The sequence below is a fragment of the Bos javanicus genome, chromosome 16, assembly GCF_032452875.1.
Source record: "Bos javanicus breed banteng chromosome 16, ARS-OSU_banteng_1.0, whole genome shotgun sequence".
NCBI classification, from domain to species: Eukaryota; Metazoa; Chordata; class Mammalia; order Artiodactyla; family Bovidae; genus Bos; species Bos javanicus.
In genome coordinates this window covers 5902112-5924316 of record NC_083883.1, presented here as the reverse complement: position 1 = coordinate 5924316, position 22205 = coordinate 5902112, and the positions used below count along the sequence as shown (strand labels likewise).

General features: G+C 39.5%; 1 protein-coding gene across 15 annotated transcripts in view; it reads right to left on the bottom strand.

Moving 5' to 3' along the window:
- Positions 1-21752, bottom strand: part of CD55 (CD55 molecule (Cromer blood group)) — a 48291-nt gene extending 26539 nt beyond the window's left edge. For 9 of the 15 annotated variants that reach the window (XM_061382109.1, XM_061382110.1, XM_061382111.1 and 6 more), the window contains exons 1-2: positions 7842-7870; positions 454-638 (exon numbers count right to left, since the gene is read on the bottom strand). In XM_061382109.1, the coding sequence (XP_061238093.1) occupies positions 454-638; positions 7842-7855 (199 nt within the window). In that variant the 5' untranslated portion in view covers positions 7856-7870. Of the gene's footprint in view, positions 1-453; positions 975-1116; positions 1969-7841; positions 7871-21417 lie in introns of those variants that run through there. The other 6 variants (XM_061382116.1, XM_061382117.1, XM_061382108.1 and 3 more) reach the window with 6 other exon arrangements.
- Between the last annotated feature and the right edge of the window lie 453 nt (positions 21753-22205).

Sequence of the window (22205 nt, the reverse complement as noted above, 5' to 3'; positions counted from 1 at the left end):
GAACGTTACACCTGGAGGAGACGACGCACAAACTTGTAGTGCCAAGTCTGTGCACGACTGGACCCTGTGGTGGTCAACGATCTGGCTTCCCAACCTTAAGGAGACGCGAGGATTCACTCTCTTCGACCTCTGCCTGTCTTTTTGGCTTCTCCATGTTTGCCCCCTCTCCCCGCGAAGGCTCACTCCTAAAACCCTGCCAGCTGGGGTCCAGCATAGTAAACCTCCTAGTGGCAGGTGAGCAGCGAAGAGCCTCTTTCCGTTCCCAGGGATCGTGCCAGTAGGAGGGCTGACCCTTACAGGTGGAGGATTCCAGGAACCATTAGGGATGCCCACGTGGCTCACCCGCCGCGTTCCGCGGACTCCTCGGCTGTCGTGCCGACGACCTCCACCCCCTCCACCCTGCCCGAAGGTTGAGCCGCAGGGCTGGGCTTTCGGCCCTGGACCCCCACTCACCCGACGCAGCCGGAGGACGCAGGAGTAGCAGCAGCAGCTGCGGGCCCAGCCCGCCCAGGAGGCTCAGCACCGCGCGGGCGCGCGGGCGCACGGGACTCATGGCGCGCGGGGACGGGGACCCGGCGTGGGCCTCCGCGGTGAAGACACAGCGGGCTGAAAACCCGAGCTGAAGTCGGGGCAGCGCTCTGAAGTTAAGCAATAACAGTTAGATTAGCGCCCTGGGCGGGGCCGGGGCTCTGACTCACCAAAGGACTGAGAACGAGATGAGTGGGCGAGGGCTTTTCTCACACCAGGTGCTGGGCGGAGTAAGGGCGGGAGCCCCATCTTCACGGGCCCTTGGGATCCGAAAAAGAGGAAAAAGAGGGGCCCCGGGCAGGGAAAGCAGCTCGTCGGCGCCGGACGCTGGGACCCTTGCTTTCTCTTTGCTAGGGTGGGGCCTGCTATGAGCCGCCGAGTGGAAATGTAAATATCTGCTTTCTTACGTAAACAAAATAATGGGGGGAAAGGAGGCCAGAGGAATGGTTAAGCGGCGTAGGTAGGCGTTCCTCCTCCCGGAATCTGGATTAGTTTAAGTGTTAATGAAGCGCCTTTGAGTGCGGCAAAGCTGAGCGGTAGGTGCGGCAGGCTTGGAGTTTTCCCCGGGAGCTGAGAAACAGGACCCACCCAGGGACCTGGCGTCTTCAACTTGGAGGTCTGTCAAGTGGCAACAAGAAGATGAGAGCGAAGAACCACCGCGTTCTGTCTCCTTGAACATTCTGTAATCTGAAAACAGCAAACGGGAAACCATCCGAGAAAACAGATCGAGAAACAGCAGGGAGTGAACAGTGTTCTTAGCATGTCTGCATGAGAATCGCTTTCATCGCCAGGGGTATTCCTTATAAACCAAGGACACCTCTTGGATTCTACTTAGGGACTGCTGTAGTGTGACTGCAAGTAGAAAGTCACCGTCCTGTGCTGTAAGCATGTGTCGGCTGGGAGAAAGTTGTAAAAGCAAAAACGGAGCGCTCGAAAGCTAAATAGTAAGAGGGTGGATTTTAAGAGGAAACTGTTAGAAAAACCTTAAGTATATGCCAGAGATTTGCCAGGGTGGCCACACCTTAAAATGACATGGGGATGTTTTTAAAATCCAAATGTTCAAGTTACACCTGAAGTTAAAATCCCTGGAGATGGGACCGGGAGGACATCAGGATTGTTTAAAGCGCTCTTCGTAGTTCTACTTTGCAGCCAGGTTGAGAACCACAGAGCTATGACAGTGCTGGTCAAAAACACCAAAGGACATTGATGAAAGGGTCAGTTATTCAACCTTCCTGGGAACAACTCAGAACATATTTCCCTTCAATAGTTTAACTGAGCTGGTTAGCAGAATCCTAGCCTGGGTTTCCTATCCCCCCAGACCCTTTACCTGATTAAATGAAATCCCCAACTTGAAATTATGCCTTGGTCCGCCGACCAGCTGTGGAGTCCATGCCTCTTATCCTTTCCTAAATGCTTTCTGACCATTCTTTATTGGTTAGTGTGAGCTTTACAAGGAGGAAAACAACAGTTTCAACAACAGTATTTTCTCTGACTCATGCTTACTGTACTGAACACAACTCTGTGTCACCCAGTGCTAGGACCATTCCAGGAAAGGAACTCCTATAGGCTTTCACTGAAGCCAATTAGTATTAAAACACCTTAGAGTTTTAAGAGTTTAAAACACCCTTTCCCCTTCACCTTAGAAAGGGAAGGGAGTGCTTTTAAAACCAACTAATGTGATCCTCAAACTTGATATCAAAATACCTTATTTTTACTTCCATATTTGGCATAAAATCACAAAGTGTATAAGGGCTCAGAGTGTTTTAGAAGTTATACCAGATCTTCATTTATTTTTCCAAGAGCCTCCCTTGACTTTAACTACCACTCCCTTTTGCTACACCATCATAGGCAGGTAGTGTACATTCCTGCTTGAGCTCATAGAAGTGGTGTGAAAGGCAAGGTGGCATCATAAAAAATAGTTGGAGATCAAGGCCAGTTATGGAGTTGCTAGAAGACTTAACTATGAGGCCTGTTAGAACTGTTTATTAAGTGAATGTGATAACTTTTTATTCAAAGAAAACATTGAAGTCTGCAAATGTAGGGGAAAAAATGTCTATCACCCAGCTTAACCACACTAAATGCTCTAAGCATTTACCTTCCAAACTACTTAGTTGATAATTCATCTTTTTTTAAAGGAACTTTTATGAGAAGTAACTGAGTGGAATCTAGTAATACTTTCAGTAACAACACTCCCAAATTTCAACATTTCCTCAGAATGTTGAAAAAAAAAAAAAATTCCACTTATTCAACTTAGAAAAAGGTTCTATGATAAAAATCTATGCATGATTAAGAAAAATTAAATATTCATATTTGTTATTTACTGAAGATTATTTTGGCCTCAATTTGTTGTGTTCCAATATAGACATTATACACTGTTTTGCCGTGACAACTTCTTAAAGTGGAGATAACTGTCCACATTTCATAGATGAGGAAGCAAGCTGAGAAGGTAAGCAATTTACCCAAATCTGTGCAGCTAGTAAGTGACCAGGCCAGAATCTAAATCCAGTTTGTCTTATTCCCAAACCTCTACTTACCTACCCTACTCTACCACACTATATTCTTTTTGTCGGAATTAATCAGCAAAGTTTTCTTCTATGTGAAAGACTCTGAATTAGGCAATTTGGGGAGATTATTTGAGACCCAGCTACATCTGATGACAGCAGTGGTCCTGAGCCTTCATACTTGATCCATAAAAAACCATCTGTATATTCTCAGGGACTCAGGTACCCATTGATCAAGAAAGATTTGGGACAAAAATAGGCTCTACAGAGCTTTGCAATTCCAAAGCAATGTTTATATAATTAGGTTGAAAAACATTTAACAAAATAGAAAATAGTTCTATGATTTTCTCAGAGGTTAGAAAACATGGCTTCCACCACTGTCCCAGGCACCATCCAATGACTACATCAAAGGTTTTCAATACACTGAGGGCCACTTAGTACTCCGAAGCACACTAAGAAAGTGGTGATACTTGTGTTCCAGAATCTGTAACCTAAGAGAGAGGTTTTATGTGATAAATGCCATGAGCATGCCACAATCAATGTGCTATGACGGTTCAGAGAAGACAGAAAGGAACATGGCTGTTGGGCACAGAGGAGGCTGACATCCTAGTGATTCAACTAAATACGACAAATGAATATCAGTGTAATAGAGAAAATATGAAAATAGATAAGAATGGTATGAGCAGAGATTTGGGGTCAGGAAAAGCACAGTTTATTCCAAGAGGAGTAAGGAGTTTCATTTAAGGAGAGCTTGTAGAACTGAATTGGAACAATAAAAGGTTGAAACATAGACTGGCAACAGATTTGAGGGACCCTTAAATGCAAGGCTTTTCCACATTTAGTGCTGCTCAGATGCACTGGAGGACTGTTGAGGATTTTAAGCAGGAAGTTGAGTGAATTTCACAGTTGTGTGTAGGATGTTGCAATGGGGTGACTGAGCAAAGACTCAATTTTACAGCTAACTGCGCAATGGTTGAGCCACTTAAGATTGGAGAACAGAAATGTCTTTAATTTTAGATTCATAAATGTATGTTAAGGAAACAATCTTGTTACTCTAAAAAACCCTTGACATGATTATTATAGCCATTTGAGTTTTTATGATTGTTCTTACCAAACATGTTTCAATGGAAGAACTTACAATTTGGTGACTCATAGATAAGGAAACAAGGTGGGGGAAGTGTTAAAGCTGACTCAGCGCCTTGGTGTTTGAGCCTAGAGGTCCTATTTGAAAGAACTGTTTCAAAGTCAAGAGGTAATTTAGGGAAGAAATAAAAATTCGGTGCACTTATTAAAAGTAAAATGCCTTGGCAGGGTGTCCACATGGAGGTCTATAGCATAAGATGAAAATGTAGATAAGAACTGAGCTGGAGCTTAGATGATATGGCTGAAGGCATGGTAACCAAGGGAGAGAATGTAGACAGAAACTCGAAGAGGCCTGAGGTGTAAGCCTTGCTCCATCAATCCCTTGCCTCCACAATACAGTACAAATAATAAAGGGGAAGGAGGGAACAGAGGGAAGAAAAGAAGTGCCATTTCCTGGAAGCCTAGAGACACAAAACCTTAAGCCAGATATTATCACTCTATCTGTCAGGGAGGCAGTTGGTGTTTACAGAGGTTAAGTGCCTCCAGATCACTTTGCAGTGAAGGGTGGAGCTGGGGCTTAGGACCTTAACCCCTCTGTTACACTGCTCAGCATCACCCGCTCTGCAAAACCCCCTGCTCACAAAGTCAGACCCAGTACCAAAGGACCACCACCTTTCAGTATCTTTCAGTTCCTCAATTCTAAATCAGTCTATTTCATATTTGCATTCATAACTCAGCCTAGAATTATCCCATCAATCTTAAAGTCGCCAGTGAAAATCAAAACTTTTTTCTGAGATATTTTGTCACACAGTTGCAAACCAGGGCAGCTGTGCTGCACAGAATAAGTGTATTTGTAAAAAGTAAATGAAAACTGAAGAGCAGACTCCTGCTTCTTTTAAGGGGAGTTTATTCTTCAGGAATTCACTAATCAAGATATCAGTGTACTGCATCAAATTTAGTTGTTTTTTTTTTTTTCCACTAGGGGCAGGTTTAGCAGTACCCCATAAAAATGACTTAATATCATGTGATGTTTGCCCTTGGCATGGTGGCATCCTGCCCTGCCTCTGGCTTCCTTGTGTGTGAGGAAAGGCTCAGAGGCCAAATGGAAACATGATGCTTGACTCACATGAGCAAATGTTTCTAGCCAAGCCCTGATTTTGTAAGACGACAGTGAATTTTTGCCAAAGTAGAGGTGGTGGCAGGAACCAGAAACTTGTGTGGTATGTGTGTGTATGTATCTGTGTGTTTGACTCTGTGTCTATATACATGTGTGTATGTGTATTAATGTGTGTGTGGCTGTGCTTCTGAATGTATGTGAACGTGTATGTGTGTGTATGCGTGCGTATGTATGTTCATGTGTGTGTGTGAGTATATGTGTGTTAGTGTATATGTGTGAGTGTGTGATGGGAAGCAACACAGCACAAAGGCTGAGTGGGAAGTTTGGGAGTCATATTGTCTTAATTTCACATACTGACTCTATTGCTCCCTCACTTTCTATGTGGCATGGTAGCCAACCACTGTGACACAAATCACTTATTTGTAACTCAAGTAATGTGATAATGTTGCCTACCTCATAGGGTTTTTGTGAAAGATAAGTAAGGTAATGTATGTAAAACACTTGGTACTTTGTGTGACTCACAGTAAATACTCAATGACTATTACCAACAATCGATGACAATGACAGGCATGAATGAGCACTTCATATACCAGGACATGCCCACTTTTCATGTAATGTATTTTAAAAAAATCATGACCGAGAATCTGAAAAATCTATAACAGAAATATCAAGGAGATGCTAATAGTGTTGAAACCATTCCACTATTCCCCTTCTTCTTTCCTTACCCAGTAGAATTTCACCATTGGCAAAATTAGGTCATTTACAAAGATTCAGATTTGTTTAACATTGTCCCCCTCCCTACTTCCCCTGTAATCCCATCTGCGTTTTGTTTGCCTTGATTTATGATCTTGCAAATTAAAAAGCAAAATTACAATCTGAGCTCATTAGAATTGCACAAGGGTAAGGAGAGAAAAAAGAAATGTGTACTTAAGGATCACATCACGTATGCTACTCTTAGTTTGAGGACTAACCTCACTGCTTAGCCATCATGGCAATGCCACAAGCAAACGACTAGTACATCCATTTTCACACAAAACAAATGCTCAAAGGAGAAAATGATTGGATCAAGAGATACATATAGCAAAACCAAGATTTGAATCCAGGTCTCAGTAGCTTTAAAATTGTGCTCTGTCCACTACGCATTACTTTATATTTGTTGATACATAATTAAAGATAACTGTTCCTTGATATTTCTCAGAAGGATTCATTAGTGGGTAAATATTTTCTTACTACTTCACTTTTAGTTGTCAAATAAAAGCCAATTACCTAAAGATGAGCATTTCCCTGGAATAAATTGTACTTTTTCATGTAAACCCAAATAGTCTGCTATACAGAAGGTGATTCAAACAAACATTGACTGCAATCACTGGTGAAAATGCTCTTTCCTCGAGGTCTCCATTTTTTACCACCTCCTCTAATACTTCTGTAGTATCCTTTCTTCTTCCTCCTACATATTAATCCTTGTGCTTCAAAGCCCTTTGCCTCTCCTTGATGATTCTTTTTTAGTACATTCTGCCACATATGGGCTCACTGAAGGATAACTCTAAATTGCAAGAAGGTTTGAACTTCTTTATGGCAATTACAAGATCTAATTTATCATTTTGTCTTTTATTCCCTAGTGCAATTTCATGCACAGAGTAAGTATTGAATACATGGTTGTTATATTTACCAGTCTATCTTCCTTATGACCCTAGAATTTATTGACTTGTTTAATAAACACAGCAGATACACTAAGATAAGGACTGAAAGCATTAATTCAACTTTGGCCATTTCTCTCTCATAATCCATAATTTAGATAAATCTTCCATGACCTCTGTATCTGATTAGAACCCCAATAGGTAGAAAAGAGAGTAAAGAATTTTCCAGGATAAAAGATAAGATGATTTTGAATTTATTTGAGAAATACATGAAAGTGAGCTTCTTTTAACTTTCAGCCACCCCTCTCTCTACTTCAAATCTGCTGTATTCAAAGAATGGTATCATTATCCATTCAGATCTAGGTACCTCCCCATCTCTTGCTCCTATTACTTGAAGACATTTTATGGAAAAAAAATATTCGAATGGCCAAAACAAGCATGGGGCGGGGGCGGGGGGGTGGAGTTCAACATCATTATTCATCAAGGAAATGAAAATCAAAAGCAGTAGGTTACTACTAACTCCCCACTAGAGAGACTAAAATTTTAAAAGACCTTTTATTAGTGAGGATAAGAACACCTGGAATTCTTGTACATTGCTAGTGAGAATGTAAAATAGTACAACCACTTTGGGAAACATTTGGTCACTTCTTAAAAAGTTAAATGGATACCTTGTATGTTAGTCATTCAGTTGTGTCTGACTCTTTGTGACCCCATGACCTAGCAATTCCAATTCTAAGTATTGACCCAGGGAAAAGAAAGACATATCTACAAAAGACTTGCACATAAATGCTCCTAGCAGCTTTATTCATCATAGCCACACGTAGAAACACTTCAAATGTCCATCAACAGCTGAATGGATTAAAAAAACCGTAGTGCATGCATACACTTGTACTTTCATATGCGCTCAGTATTCAAAAGGAACAGATTAGTGATACCATGGGAGAAGGCAATGGCAACCCACTCCAATACTCTTACCTGGAAAATCCCATGGACGGAGGAGCCTGGTAGGCTGAAGTCCATGGGGTCGCAAAGAGTCGGACACGACTGAGCGACTTCCTTTCACTTTTCATTTTCATACACTGGAGAAGGAAATGACAACCCACTCCAGTGTTCTTGCCTGGACAATCCCAGGGACGGTGGAGCCTGGTGGGCTGCCATCTATGGGGTCACACAGAGTCAGACATGACTGATATGACTTAAGCAGCAGCAGCAGTAGCAGTGATTACCGTCAACAGTATGAATGAATCTGAAAAACATGCTTGGCCAAGAGAACCTAGACACATAAGAGTATATACTATATGATTTCATTTGTGTGAGATTCTAGAACAAGCAAAATATTTACTATGATAGAAATATAATTAATGACCATCTAAAGTGGGCATGCCAAAGAGGTAAGAGGACTGATTGCAAAAGGGCAACAGGGAAATTCTGAGGGCGACAAAAAAAGCTTTGTATAACATCCATTGGGGTGGTGGTTTTGTGTGTATGCATTTGTCAAAATTCATCACACAGAATACTGTAAATGATGCCATTTAGCATATGTAAATAGCACCCCCATAAAGTTGATAAAAAATGAGATCAGAGTTTTCAGCTCTGGAGTTGGTGGGCTTTAGCAGCAAAGAACCAAATAAGTCATTATATCAAGAACAGCACAATCAAATGTGTTGTTGTTTAGTCTCAAAGTGTGTCTGGCTCTTTTGTGACTCCATGCACTGTAGCCTGCCAGGCTCTTGCGTCCATGGGATTTCTCAGGCCAGAATACTGGAGTGGGTTGCCATTTTCTTCTCCAGGGGATCTTCCTGACCCAGGGATCAAACCTGAGTCTCCTGTATTGCAGGCGGGTTCTTTACCGCTGAGCCACCATAGAAGTCCTATAATCAAAAGTATCTTTTTCCTTTTTGCCCCCTTATCTGATAGATCAGATTTAATTAAGTAGTGTTAACCTTACTTGTGCTATAATTTCAGCCTGTCCAGTAATCTTAGCCTATAAGGAACAACAGTAGTGACCTTTGCTGACTTCCAAAAAACTGTGTTTTATATATGTGAGAAAACTGACAACATGACAGACACTTATAAGCATGTTGGATAAACCTTTTGATTTGGATAGTATAACCCTTGTTGTTTACTATATTCTGAGAGGCACATGGTCAAATCAGAGGGCTCATTATTACCAGTACATCCATGGGAAGTTCCAAGTGTGACTTCCCATTAAGTGAAAACCTAGGGGATTCCATCATCCATCCAATTTTGACCCCAACTTATTCTCATTGCTCCATCTGAGGAGCTAGTAATGTTTTCTCAGAGTTAGTGAGGAGGATTTCTGGCTGTCCTCCAGTGACCTATCCTATGAGTTCCCACTAAATCTTGTGCTAGTATGATATGGAGGTAATTCAGATGCTCTGGTGTGTTCATCACCGATATCTCAGTTAGTCTTCCATCCACTCCTTGACAAGAGTGTATTGATCCTCCCCTAAGTGATTTCAAGGATTACCTAACCAGCGCAAAGTTATACAAAAGTGATGACCAGATTTTGCACTTGATCCATCAAGTGTACTAAATATTTTGCACGTGATCCATCACACCACTCACACGTCACAATATACAGTCTTGCAGAATGAAACAACTGCAGACACCACAGAGTGCTGTATATTTGGTCTGCTTGCTCTAAACACGCTGTTTTCACTCATAAGTGTCAGTGGGTTATGAACTGGCTCAGATATCACTTTTCCATAAACTTTACCATTTCCATGAACTCAGGGTTTTTAAACAACAATATGATGAATTGGGCAGTCCATTCTAAATGAGATCAGTCCTGGGTGTTCTTTGGAAGGAATGATGCTAAAGCTGAAATTCCAGTACTTTGGCCACCTCATGCGAAGAGTTGACTCATCGGAAAAGACTCTGATGGTGGGAGGGATTGGCGGCAGGAGGAGAAGGGGACGACAGAGGATGAGATGGCTGGATGGCATCACTGACTGATGGACGTGAGTCTGAGTGAACTCGGGGAGTTGGTGATGGACAGGGAGGCCTGGCATACTGCGATTCATGGGGTCACAAAGAGTCAGATAGGACTGAGTGACTGAACTGAACTGAGGATGAATTGGGGGATAACTGTACCCATACTTAAGAATGTACTATGTCCTTCTTCCCAGTTAACTTAACCAATATATATCAGTTCAGTTCAGTTGTTCATGTCCTACTCTTTGCAACCCCATGGACTGCAGCACACCAGGCTTCCCTGTCCATCACCAACTCCCAGAGCTTGCTCAAAATCACGTCCATTAAGTTGGTGATGCCATCCAATCATCTCATCCTCTGTTTTCCCCTTCTCCTCCTGCCTTCAATCTTTCTCAGCATCAGCGTCTTTTCGAGTGAGTCAGTTCTTCTCATCATGTGGCCAAAGTATTGGAGTTTCAGCTTCAGCATCAGTCCTTCTAAGGAATATCCAGGACTGATTTCCTTTAGGATGGACTGATTGGATCTCCTTGCAGTCCAAGAAACCCTCAAATACATATAAATAAATGTAAATGCAATATGAAAACACACAAATATAGACCTAACTAGAGTGTGCTTCTGCAGTTAATTATCAAACCCTAGTTGTGTCTCCGTGGATGTTTTCTACATGCTATTTCCCATGTGTCTTTATCAGTTGTCCTTCAGGGGCAGCAGTGTGGTTAAAACAAACGGTCATTTTGTTGTCTCACTAAGGTTTTGCAGTTTAACTTTCATCCCTGACTAAATAGAAATTATGTTTAAACTGGCTGCTCTTTTCATACTCTCCTGTTTTTTTCCAAAAAGCTTTATCTGGAATACTAGTCTATAGACACAGTTCACAATTCAGAAAAGAGTAAATAAAAGGATACTACACTTATGTAAAAAGAAATTTTTTTAGAAAGTGTTTAAATATCCAACTATATTTGGTTAAATATATTTTAGTATGTATACCTACATTACTGAACGTTATATAATGATTAAGAATTATATATACAAATAAATTTGTAACAGAATATGGAATGTTTTATTACAATGTTATTCGAGCAAGATAAAAATGATAAGTTCTATATATAATAGCATCATCCATTCGACTATTTATCAACATGAAAAAAAGTTATAAATAAAAGAAAAAAGTAACCCAAAATGTCATCTAAGTATATACCTGTGGAGTAAGCTTACTGATTTTTTCTTCTTTCTGTTTTTATTTTCTCTATTGAGCATACATTACTATTAATTCTAGAAAATTTTCTCTTATTTTAAAAGAAATCCTATCATCTGCTTCAAGATCATAATTGCTCAATATTTGATTGGATCGCTCTCGGTTGTAACTTGTTTGAATCTAGTGATTTGAATTTATTCTACTTGAACTTCGTGCAATTTAATTCCATTTTCATCATATCAGTTGCATCCTTTCTAGTTTGAAAAAATTTCTCCTTGGTAGAAAAGACAAATTCCAGCATTTTTTGGCATGTCAAATTCTTCCCATCCAGGATGCAGCCCTTTATTTGCATTCTCATTAACCACTCTCTGATCTCGAACACTCTCATCCAGACTGTCACAATAAACCCTTCCCTGTTTTTGTCACCTCCTCTTCATTACTTATGGGTACAATGTCCAGATTAAACTATCATCTGCTCAACAATGACTTCCCATTTGCAGAGGATCAAGTCCAGTCTTCTTAGCCTGACACCAACAAGTCCCTTTGTAATTTGACATTAGGTCCTCCTTGCTTTGTTCTCATGAGTCTCATGTATGAATGAACAAAATTTGCAATGCCCTGGTGAAACTTCTTTCCTTGCTGATCTCTGGCATCCAGTTCCTACCTCTACATCCTGACTTTCTCTCAAAGAATGCCCTCCCTGCCCAGGTTGGTCCAAGAAAAGTCTTCCTTGACCATCAGCCGGAAAGATTCTCCATCTCTTCTGAATCCTACAGTAATACACTTATTTTCCCAAAAGTATGCTTGCGTGCATTTGAGACATCTCTTCCGACATTATGTTGGACTCTTTTAGATCTTATAAGGTTGTTCAGTTCTGTTTGTTCTTTTCCTCAACTAGGTTATAAAGCAGTGTGACACAATGGGTAATAGCACTGGCTCTCAAGCCTTCTGCTTGGGTTTGAATCCTGACCCCATCTCTTACAAGTCCTGTGACCTGGATAAGTTACTTCATTTTACTGGGCCTCATCTATAAAATGGAGATAATAACAGTATCCATCTCACAGAATTAAGTGAGATAATTTAAAGTACTTGGAATAATGCTTGGTATACATTTTACACCAATTAAATATTAGCTGTCATGGCTGTTAGTTTAGTGTAAGGAGTATATTTCATATTTCTTATCATCCACAACTCTTAGTAAAAAATGTTTTACTAGGGAATGAAGAGTAAAAATGTTTATGTATTTGCTGATTTTTCTGATAATGAGACAACCTTTATATTAGCAACTAGTAAACCTTTTTAGGAATTTATTAATAATCTTTGTGTATCAACAGTATATTATATGCTATAACATTTTATTAAATAGTCACAATAAATCTTCTCTCCTACATTGCTTCATATGTGACTTTTTATTCAAATTTTAGGTTATGAGTGTGTGTATGCAATTGAAAAATCCAAACAGTACTCCTTAAGGATATGAAACAGTAGTCAACTGACCTATTGTCCCTCTAAAAGGTAGCAATTTTCAATGTCTTTAATGTATCTTCTGGTATATACCTCTGTACTCTATTCTTCATGTCTTACTATTTCTTTATCAATTTTAGACCTTATCTGTTGACTTCCTATTATGGAAGATTAGAATTTAAGTCTCTTACACCCCAACCTCCCATACTTACTTCTTTTCTCTCCCTCAGCCTCTCAATATAGTTATATAATAATCTTTACTTGAATTAATATTCAATATTTATATATTATTACTATAACATTAACAGATTGGTATATAGTACATTATTAATTTTTGCATTAATTTTTAAAACATTTCTTTCCAGTGATAATTGTCTCATTCTGCTGTTTGCTCAGTTTTCCTATGTACCTTTCACTAACTGCTCAGTACCGTAAAACTCCCATGGAGAAGGAAATGGAAACCCATTCCAGCATCCTTTTCTGGACAATCCCATAGACAGAGGAGCCTGGTGGGCTTCAGTTCATGGGGTTACAAAGAGTCAGACACGACTGAGCAACTGAGTATAAAATTCCCTAAAATATGGTCAAACATTAAGTAAAACTATGGGTTCCACTTTTTCTTCCTCTTGGAGTACAAACTTTTGTAGTCCTTCATTATTTTCTGCCAATCTGTACTTCTGTCATCTTGAGACTTCCTTTTGCCAGAAGAGAGAATTAACTCTGTCTCTTATGTTATTATTGTTATTGGATTTCCTTCTTCCTGTACCTGTGTCTTCTTGTCTTGTGTTTCTCCTCATTTTGCTAACTTCCTGAAATGCGGGACAAGGAGGAGGGGATAGGACATAGTTTTTTTCTTAATTTTTTAATGTCTGAGAAGATCTTGGTTTTACCTACAAGCTTGACAGAAAGTTTGTCTACATTTTTTTAAATCTAAATTGAAATTTATTTCCCTTAGAATTTTGAAAGGCATCTCTATTTTCAAGATTACTAATTTCCAGAATTTAGATATCATTCTGACTCCAAACTCTTTATGTCTGATCCAGTTTTATTCTCTATAAAGTTATACTTTCTTTTCTTTGAACTTGGATCTCCAAAATTTTATCTCAATATGCCTTGTATTATACTTTTTCATTCGCTCTGCTGGACAGATCAACCTAGAAACTCATGTCCTCCAGTTTTGGGAAGTATTCTCACATTATTATTTTGATAACTTTTTTTCTGTATTCTTTTTTCTTGAACTTCCATTAGTTAGATCATTAGTCCTGAGATTCCTGTTAGTTCTCTAAACTTTTTATCTTTTATCTCTTTTCTTTTTGTTATATTTTCTTAAAGATGGCCTTAGTTATATCATTTAGTTCTTCTATTGAACTTGTATTACTGCTATGGCTTTTCAATTACCATCATCTCTTAATTATTCTCTGAATACTTTTTTGCCTTTACCAGCATCCTTTTCTAATTTCATAGATATATTAATTATGTAAATTTTATTTTGGTTTGATGGTGGAAAGCATTCTGCTATTTGCATTGTCTGAATGTGTCTTCTGAGTTTGAATTTTTGTGTGTTTGTTTTTTTTTTTCCTTTCTGCTTTTTTAGTTTTGGCCTCTGTTTCTCATGCTGGAGTCTTTTCTCAACTCTCTTATAACTTGTAATTTTCCTTTAATATCAAAGAGTAAGACTCCAAAAAGTTGGTATAATTTTCTGTGTGTGTGTGTGTGGTTCTGGTTGATTTCCTGAATGGATGGCTTGACTGTAGGGTTATTGTGCGGAGGAAGTAGCTCTATATGTTATTGTCTGAAAATAATTTCTTGCAGGTCCATTTGTTTCTCTGGAAAGAAATCCTCCAAAGCCTTGCCTGGATGGAACAGAGAGACATAAGCCTGGCTACTAATATCCTGGGATCTTAATATTTGCCTTTCCTACTCCTCTTCTTTCACTTTGAAGTATCTTAAAGTAGAAAATTACTGTGAGTTAATTTTTCCACTTAATACCCACTTCCTACTGACAAGATAAGTCACCTGTATACTCTGTATATAAGAAGAATCCATGTATAATTCATATATGTTTGGAACATACTCTCTGTTTTCAGTCCAAGCACTCACTCCCATGAGTTGAGAGGTTCTTGGTGCCTCCAGTTCTCAGCTTTTCTAAGGTTCTTCATAAACATACTGGCTTCTGTCTCAGAAGGGAGTTAGGTTCCTACTCTCAGCTAAATCAGTTACTATTGGGACACCTGTGTGCCTCTGCTCACCCATTGTGAATCTTTTGTGTTTTTCTAACTTGTAAAAAAATTCCTTTCTTGTCACTTTAGTGGCATTTTGAGAAAGAGTAAAAATAAACATGAATATTCAATTTTCATCATTATAAATCAAAAGTCATTATGTATATATATGTTGTTGTTTAGTCACTCAGTCGTGCCTGACTTTGCAACCCTGTGGACTGCAGCACACCAGGCATCACTGAGTCAGTGATGTCATCCAGCTATCTCATCCTCTGTCATCCCTTTCTTCTCCTGTCTTCAATAGTTCCACCATCAGGGTCTTTTCTAATGAATCGGATCTACGCATCAGGTGGCCAAAGTATTGGATCTTCAACTTCAGCATCAGTCCTTCCAGTGAATATTCAGTATTGATTTCCTTTAGGATGGACTGGTTAGATCTCCTTGAAAACCAAGGGATTCTCAAGAGTCTTCGCCAACACCACAGTTCAAAAGCATCAATTCTTCGATGATCAGCTTTCTTTATAGTCCAACTCACATCCATACATGTCTACTGGAAAAACCATAGCTTTGACTATATGGACCTTTGTCAGCAAAGCAATGTCTCTGCTTTTTAATATGCTCTCTAGGTTGATCATAGCTTTTCTTCAAAAGAGCAAGCATCTTTTAATTTCATGACTGCAGTCATCATCTATTGTGATTTTGGAGACCAAGAAAATAAAGTCAATCACTGTTTCCTTTTGTTCCCGCAATCTATTTACCATGAAATGATGGGACCAAATGCCATGATTGTAGTTTTTTTTAATGTTGAGCTTGAAGCCAGCTTTTTCACTCTCCTCTTTAACTTTCATCAAGAGGCTCTTTAGTTTCTCTTCAATTTCTGCCATAAGGGTGGTGTCATCTGAGGTTATTGATATTTCTCCCAGCAATCTTGATTCCAGCTTGTGTTTCATCCAGTCCAGCATTTCTCATGATGTACTCTGCATATAAGTTAAATAAGCAGGGTGACAATATACAGCCTTGACATACTCCTTTGCTAATTTGGAACCAGTCTATTGTTCCATGTCCAGTTCTAGCTATTGCTCCTTGACCTGCATACAGATTTCTCAGGAGGCAGGTCAGGTGGTCTGGTATTCCCATTTCTTTAAGAATTTTCCACAGTGTGCTGTGATCCACAAAGTCAAAGGCTTTAGCATAGTCCTTGAAGCAGAATTAGATGTTTTTTATGGAATCCTTTTGTTTTTTTTCTATGACCCAACAGATTTTCGCAATTTGATTTCTGGTTCCTCTGCCTTTTCTTTATCCAGTTCGAACATCTGAAAGTTCATGATTCATGTTCTGTTGAAGCCTAGCATGGAGACTTTTGAGCATTATTTTCCTAGCATGTAAAATGAGTGTAATTGTGCAGAAATTTGAACATTCTTTAGCATTGCCTCTCTTTGGGATTGGAATTTAAAACTGACCTTTGGCAGTCCTGTAGCCACCCCTGAGTTTTCCAAATTTGCTGCCATATTGACTGCAGCACTTAACAGCACCATCTTTTAGGATTTAAAATAACTCAACTGGAATTCCATCATCTCCACTAGCTTTGTTCATAGTGATGCTTTCTAAGGCCCACTTGACTTCAGACTGCAAGACATCTGGCTCTAGGGACATGATAATACCATTATCATTATCTGGGTCATTAAGATCTTTTTTGTATAGCTCTTCTGTGTGTTCTTGCCACCTCTTTTTAAATATCTTCTGCTTCTGTTAGGTCCATATGTTTCTGTCTTTTATTGAGCCCATCTTTGCATGAAATGTTCCCTTGGTGTCTCTAATTTTTTTTTTTAAGAAATCTCTAGTCTTTCCCATTCTATTATTTGTCTCTATTTCTTTTCATTGTTGATTTTGGACAGCTTTCTTATCTTTCTGTATTATTCTTTGGCAGTCTGTATTTAGATGGATATATCTTTCCTTTTCTCCTTTGCCTTTTGTTTCTCTTCTTTTCTCAGCTATTTTTAAAGCCTCCTCAGACAAACATTTTGCCTTTCTGCATTTTTTTTTCTTGGGGATGGTTTTGATCACTTCCTCCTGTACAATGTTACGAACCTCTGTCCATAGTTCTTTAGGCACTCTATCAGATCTAATCCCTTAAATCTATTTGTCACTTCCTCTATATAACTGTTAGGGATTTGGTTTAGGTCATACCTGAATAGCCTAGAGGTTTTCCTTCAATTTAAGTTTGAATTTTGCATAAGGAGTTCATGATCTGAGCCACAGTCAGCTCCTGGTCTTGTTTCTGCTGATTGTATAGAGTTTCTCCATCTTTGACTGCAAAGAATATAATCAATCGGATTTCAGTATTGACCATCTGGTGATATCCTTGTATTGTTGGAAGAATGTGTTTGCTATGAACAATGTGTTCTCTTGACAAAACTCTGTTAGCCTTTGCCCTGCTTCATTTTGTATTCCAAAACCAAATTTTCATGTTACTCCAGGTATTTCTCAACTCCCTATTTTTGCATTCCAGTCCCCTATGATGAAAAGGGCATCTTTTTTTGATGTTAGTTCTAGAAGGTCTTGTAAGGCTTCTTAGAATCATTCAACTTCAGCTGCTTTGGCATTAGTGGTTGAGGCATAGACTTGGATTATTGTGATATTGAATGATTTGCCTTGGAAATGAACAGAGATCATTGTGTTGTTTTTGAGATTGCACCCAAGTACTGCATTTTGGACTCTTTTGATGACTATGAGGGCTATTCCATTTCTTCTAAGGAATTCTTGCCTATCATAGTAGATATAATGGTCATCTGAATTAAATTCACCCATCCTGGTTCATTGTAGTTCACTGATTCCTAAAATGTCAATGTTCACTCTTACCATCTCCTATTTGACATTGGCATCCAGGTAGGAACTTTAAGAAAACTGGATGTGTCAATAAAATTAAAGAGGCATAAATTGAAAATTCTTTGTTCTTAGGACAGAAAGATCCAGCAAGTAAGGCAACTGTGGATTAGCTAATTCCTTTTAAATGGCTTAGAAGGTAGGCTCTTCTTATCCAAATGTTACCTCAGATGTGACAAAGTGCATCAATATGTGCCCCCCAAAGCTAATTTTCTTGTGCATTATTAAAGAAAGTCTTCAGGCTCTAGTCACATTTCTTAATAAGATCACTTGACAAAATGATCATTCAAAGTCCAGAGTCTAATGGAGATAGCAGTACTTCAGATATCAGACAGAAATCAGTTTTATTCATTAATTTAGCAACTGTCCATCATGCCCCCATTTTGTGCCAGGAAGTAGGCCTATTGACCCTTTGACACCAGTACCTCCCATGGATGAAACAGCATGGCATGCTGGCCCGAGGGGAGCCTTCCCTCTCTAAAGGGGCCAATCCAGAAGGGCTGCCAAGGGCCCCAGATGCTCAGTCTGTGCACAGAGCGCTATTGTGTTTACTTTTAGGTGAAGTATTACTTGACAAATATAGTTTTCATCATTTCAGATAAGTGACAAGTTCAAGCTTCCAAGAGGGGCTCCCAAATTAATCATTTGTTCTGTGATGATATCAGCATGCACTTAAAAGACAAATCAGATTCTTTGAGATGTCAGTAGTTTTAGGCTAGGAGCTGAAATGGTATGGCTATCTATTTCTCATGGCTAAGGCCAAACTGTTAAAAAGAGATGTAAGCTTCTATTGTGGATAGTGAAATTTGAAATCAACTCAGGTTTTATTTCTTCATTCCAAACCCAAATCCAGCTGACCACTTTCAGAGTATATGATTCCCTCAAAGCTCCACCAATTATGGGCAGCAAATTTAGCTTGGCAATGTTTACACTGAGTAAGATCTGAATATTGATGTTTCCAAAGGAGGACTTTTCTACTGTGAAGGACCCACAATGTCCAGTATATTTTCAGGATAAGCAAAGGTTGCAGAGGTTGCAAACCAGTGGCTTGCATGCTGGACCCAGAACTCGATATGCATTGTCTGTCTAGACTCCAAGCCTCCACTCGGGCCCCAGGTCCTAGCCTTACCTCTCCTACTCTAGGATATTCTTCCAGCAAATGTCTCCCCTTTTGCATGTATTATCAGCTTTCTTCTCTCAATTGGATCTTTCCTACAAACATATACACATACTGTTATTACTCTGATCTTTAGATAGAAAGAAGTCCTCTCTCCTCCCTTCAGCCACTGCCCCATTTTTTATTTTCTTTCAGTTCAATTCAGTTCAGTCACTCAGTCGTGTCCGACTCTTTGCGACCCCATGAATCGCAGCATGCCAGGCCTCCCTGTGCATCACCAACACCTGGAGTTCACCCAAACTCACGTGCATCGAGTCAGTGATGCCATCCAGTCATCTCATCCACTGTCGTCCCCTTCTCCTCCTGCCCCCAATCCCTCCCAGCATCAGAGTCTTCCAATGAGTCAACTCTTCGCATGAGGTGGCCAAAGTCTTACATAGAATCTATCAGCGAATTCCATTGTCTCTACTTCCAAAGTACATCCCAAGTCTTTCTCCATCTCCCCACCTCCACTCATCCCAGTCTTGTCCAAGCAGCCTTCATTTCTGATTTGGGTGACTGCAGTAGCTTCCTCCCAGATCTCCTGGTCTGTCCTGACTCTGGAGAAGTAGGCTCTCAATGTAGCAACCAGTGGCTTCTTGTCTCCACCAGGATAAAAGCCCAAACTCTGACGATGGCCAACCAGACCCTGTAGGATCCTGTTCTTTCTTACTGCTCTGACCTCATCTCTCCCCAGACTCTTTCTAGGTCTCACTGCTTCAGCTGCATTGGACCCTTTGTACTCACTAAGCAAGGAATTTACTCATTTCTTTTGTTTATGGTATATGTCTCCACACTTAAAGGTAAACTTTATCCAGAAAAAAAGATTGCTGTCTTCTTTATTCACTGAGAAGTCGCCAGATCCTAGAATCATGCCTGGAATACAGTAGGTGCTCAACATATATTTGTTAAATAAATGAATTCATGCACAAAGTTTTTTTGAATCAGAATATTTCTTATAAAATATCATATTTCATGTTCTCCTTGAAAAGTCAGACTAGGCCCCACCGGGTCTGTGTCTCCCCAGGCTTACACTCTCCCAGGGTGGAGTAGAGACTATTTCCTTTGGCTGCTGAATGCTCTCCACACTCCCAATGTCCTTCATCCAGTTATGACTGTAGGTTGTCAGACTCTACAGTAGCACCTACTTCTATCCTATTTGTGTTGTCAGGGGAACAATACTTTCTTTACAACAAAGATAATTTTCAAAGTAGCAGGAAAGGAATTAAAAGAAAAAACAGTTTTGTGTGTATCTGTTTCATGGGTGCCCCAACGTGCATCTCAGGCCTCTCAGGCTAAGTGCTCTCTGCCTACTTTCTAGGGTCTACTTTCATTATCTTGGTGAAAATCCAGACCCTGAGATCCAAACTGCCCTTTCAATATGAACTTTCTCCTGAGTTCCAGACTCACATAACCAACTGCTTTGTAAAGAGACCATTAATGGGAATTTTTTAGAGCTGTCTCAAATCCACCCTGTAAAAATGATAGTTTCATGCCCCTGTCCAACCAGCAACTCTAACCTCTTCTTCAACCAAACTTTCATTTCCTCTAGTGTTTCTAATCATAATTAATGGCACAATAAGATACCAGTATGTCTGGGCCAGACTCCAACAGTCATTCTAGAATTTTTTTTTCTTTTTTTCTTTCATTTTCAACATGTTATATCATTCACCAAGTCCTATGAATTCAACCTCCTAAACATCTATTTTTTTTTTCCTTTTCTCTTTTACCATACCAGTTTTTTTCTTTTGTAATAATTTGTTATGTTATCTTCTGGCATTGAGTTAACCCTACCCTCACCCCGACTCTATTTTCAATCTGTGCTACAAGTGTTTCCACCTTAAAGAAATTTATTTAAAATCCTACATAGCCTTAACTTTTCATAGACTAGAATTCCAACTCCTGAACATAACATTCAACCCACTTCATGATCTGCTCCCTCTCTACCTTCCCCTTGATATCACTTGCCTTTTTCCTCACTCACCTGATGCTAAAGCCTAGTTGAATTATGTGCTCTTTCCTCTGTGCTGTACTCTTTTTAACCTCAACCGCTAGGCTCTTTACCTAAGATTCTCTTATTTCAAGATGCAGGTAAGCTGTGGTTTGTTTGTGATCTTCCCACCCAGACATTCATAATGCTTTGTTCAGTATTCTATTACAGCACTTAACTGATCTGTACTTACAGTTGACCTTTGAACAATAAATAATTTGTTCCAGGAACCACTGAAAATACCCAAATCTGTGGAAATTCAAGTCTCGTAGTTCGCCCTCCACATCCATGGTTTACAGATTCAACCATTTCGAGATTCAACCATCATCTAGTACAGTAGTATTTACTGGAAACAAATCTCATATAAGTGGGCCCACAAGGTTCAAACCTATCTTATTCAATGGCCAGCTCTATTTGCTAATGCCACCAGACTGTGGCCTCTCAAGAATAAGGATTAGGAACAAATCATCTTTATGTTTCTAGAAACTAACTTTGTGTTTGTCTAGTGGTTTATGACATATGATACATTCAACAAACATGTAAATAAATGGGCAAATGAGTGAAGCTGCCAAGGACCAGAGATTTGATTAAATTCTCTTTCCTTTCATTAGCTCTCTTTGTCAAGGGCTGTGCATATAGCAGCCACCTTTCATGGTCTTGTAATAATAAACTATCAGATCACTTACCTGCAAATGAGTGGTTAAATATCTCTCAACCTTTTCCAGTAGTTTTTCCAGTAGTCATGTACGGATGTAAGAGCTGGACAATAAAAAAGGCTGAGCACTGAAGAATTGATGTCTTTGAACTGTGGTGCTGGAGAAAACTCTTGAGAGTCCTTTGGACAGAAAAGAGATCAAACCAGCCAATCCAAAAGGAAATCAACCCTGAATACTCATTGGAAGGACTGATGCTGAAGCTGAAGCGCCAATACTTTGGCCACCGGATGCAAAGAGCCAACTTATTGGGAAAGACCCTGATGCTGGGAAATATTGAAGACAGGAGGAGAAAGGGGCAACAGAGCATGAAATTGTTGGATGGCATCACCAACTCAATAGACATGAGTTTGAGCAAGCTTCAGGAAATGATGAACAGGGAAGTTACAGAGATCTGGGTGTGGTACATAATATGCTCTGTCACAATATACCACATGGCTGAACAAACAAGTAAACTCTTCTACCAGGCACAGAGCAGAACAGATCAGTTTTAAGACAGATGAAAACTAGGATAAACTTAAGAGGCAGAAAACATGACAAAGAAAATATACAAGCTAGAGAACAAACTGCATGTCATTTACATGATGCTAATTTATTTTCTATTTAAAATTTTCTAAAAGGAAAAGATAAAAATACCAACTCATCCTTGCCAATTCCATGGTTTATATTAGTAAATAATTTGCTTATTCCACATTGTCAATTTCATATTCTTTCTCTTCCACTGTTTGAAAAGTAACCTGCCTCTATGGAAACAGTTCTAC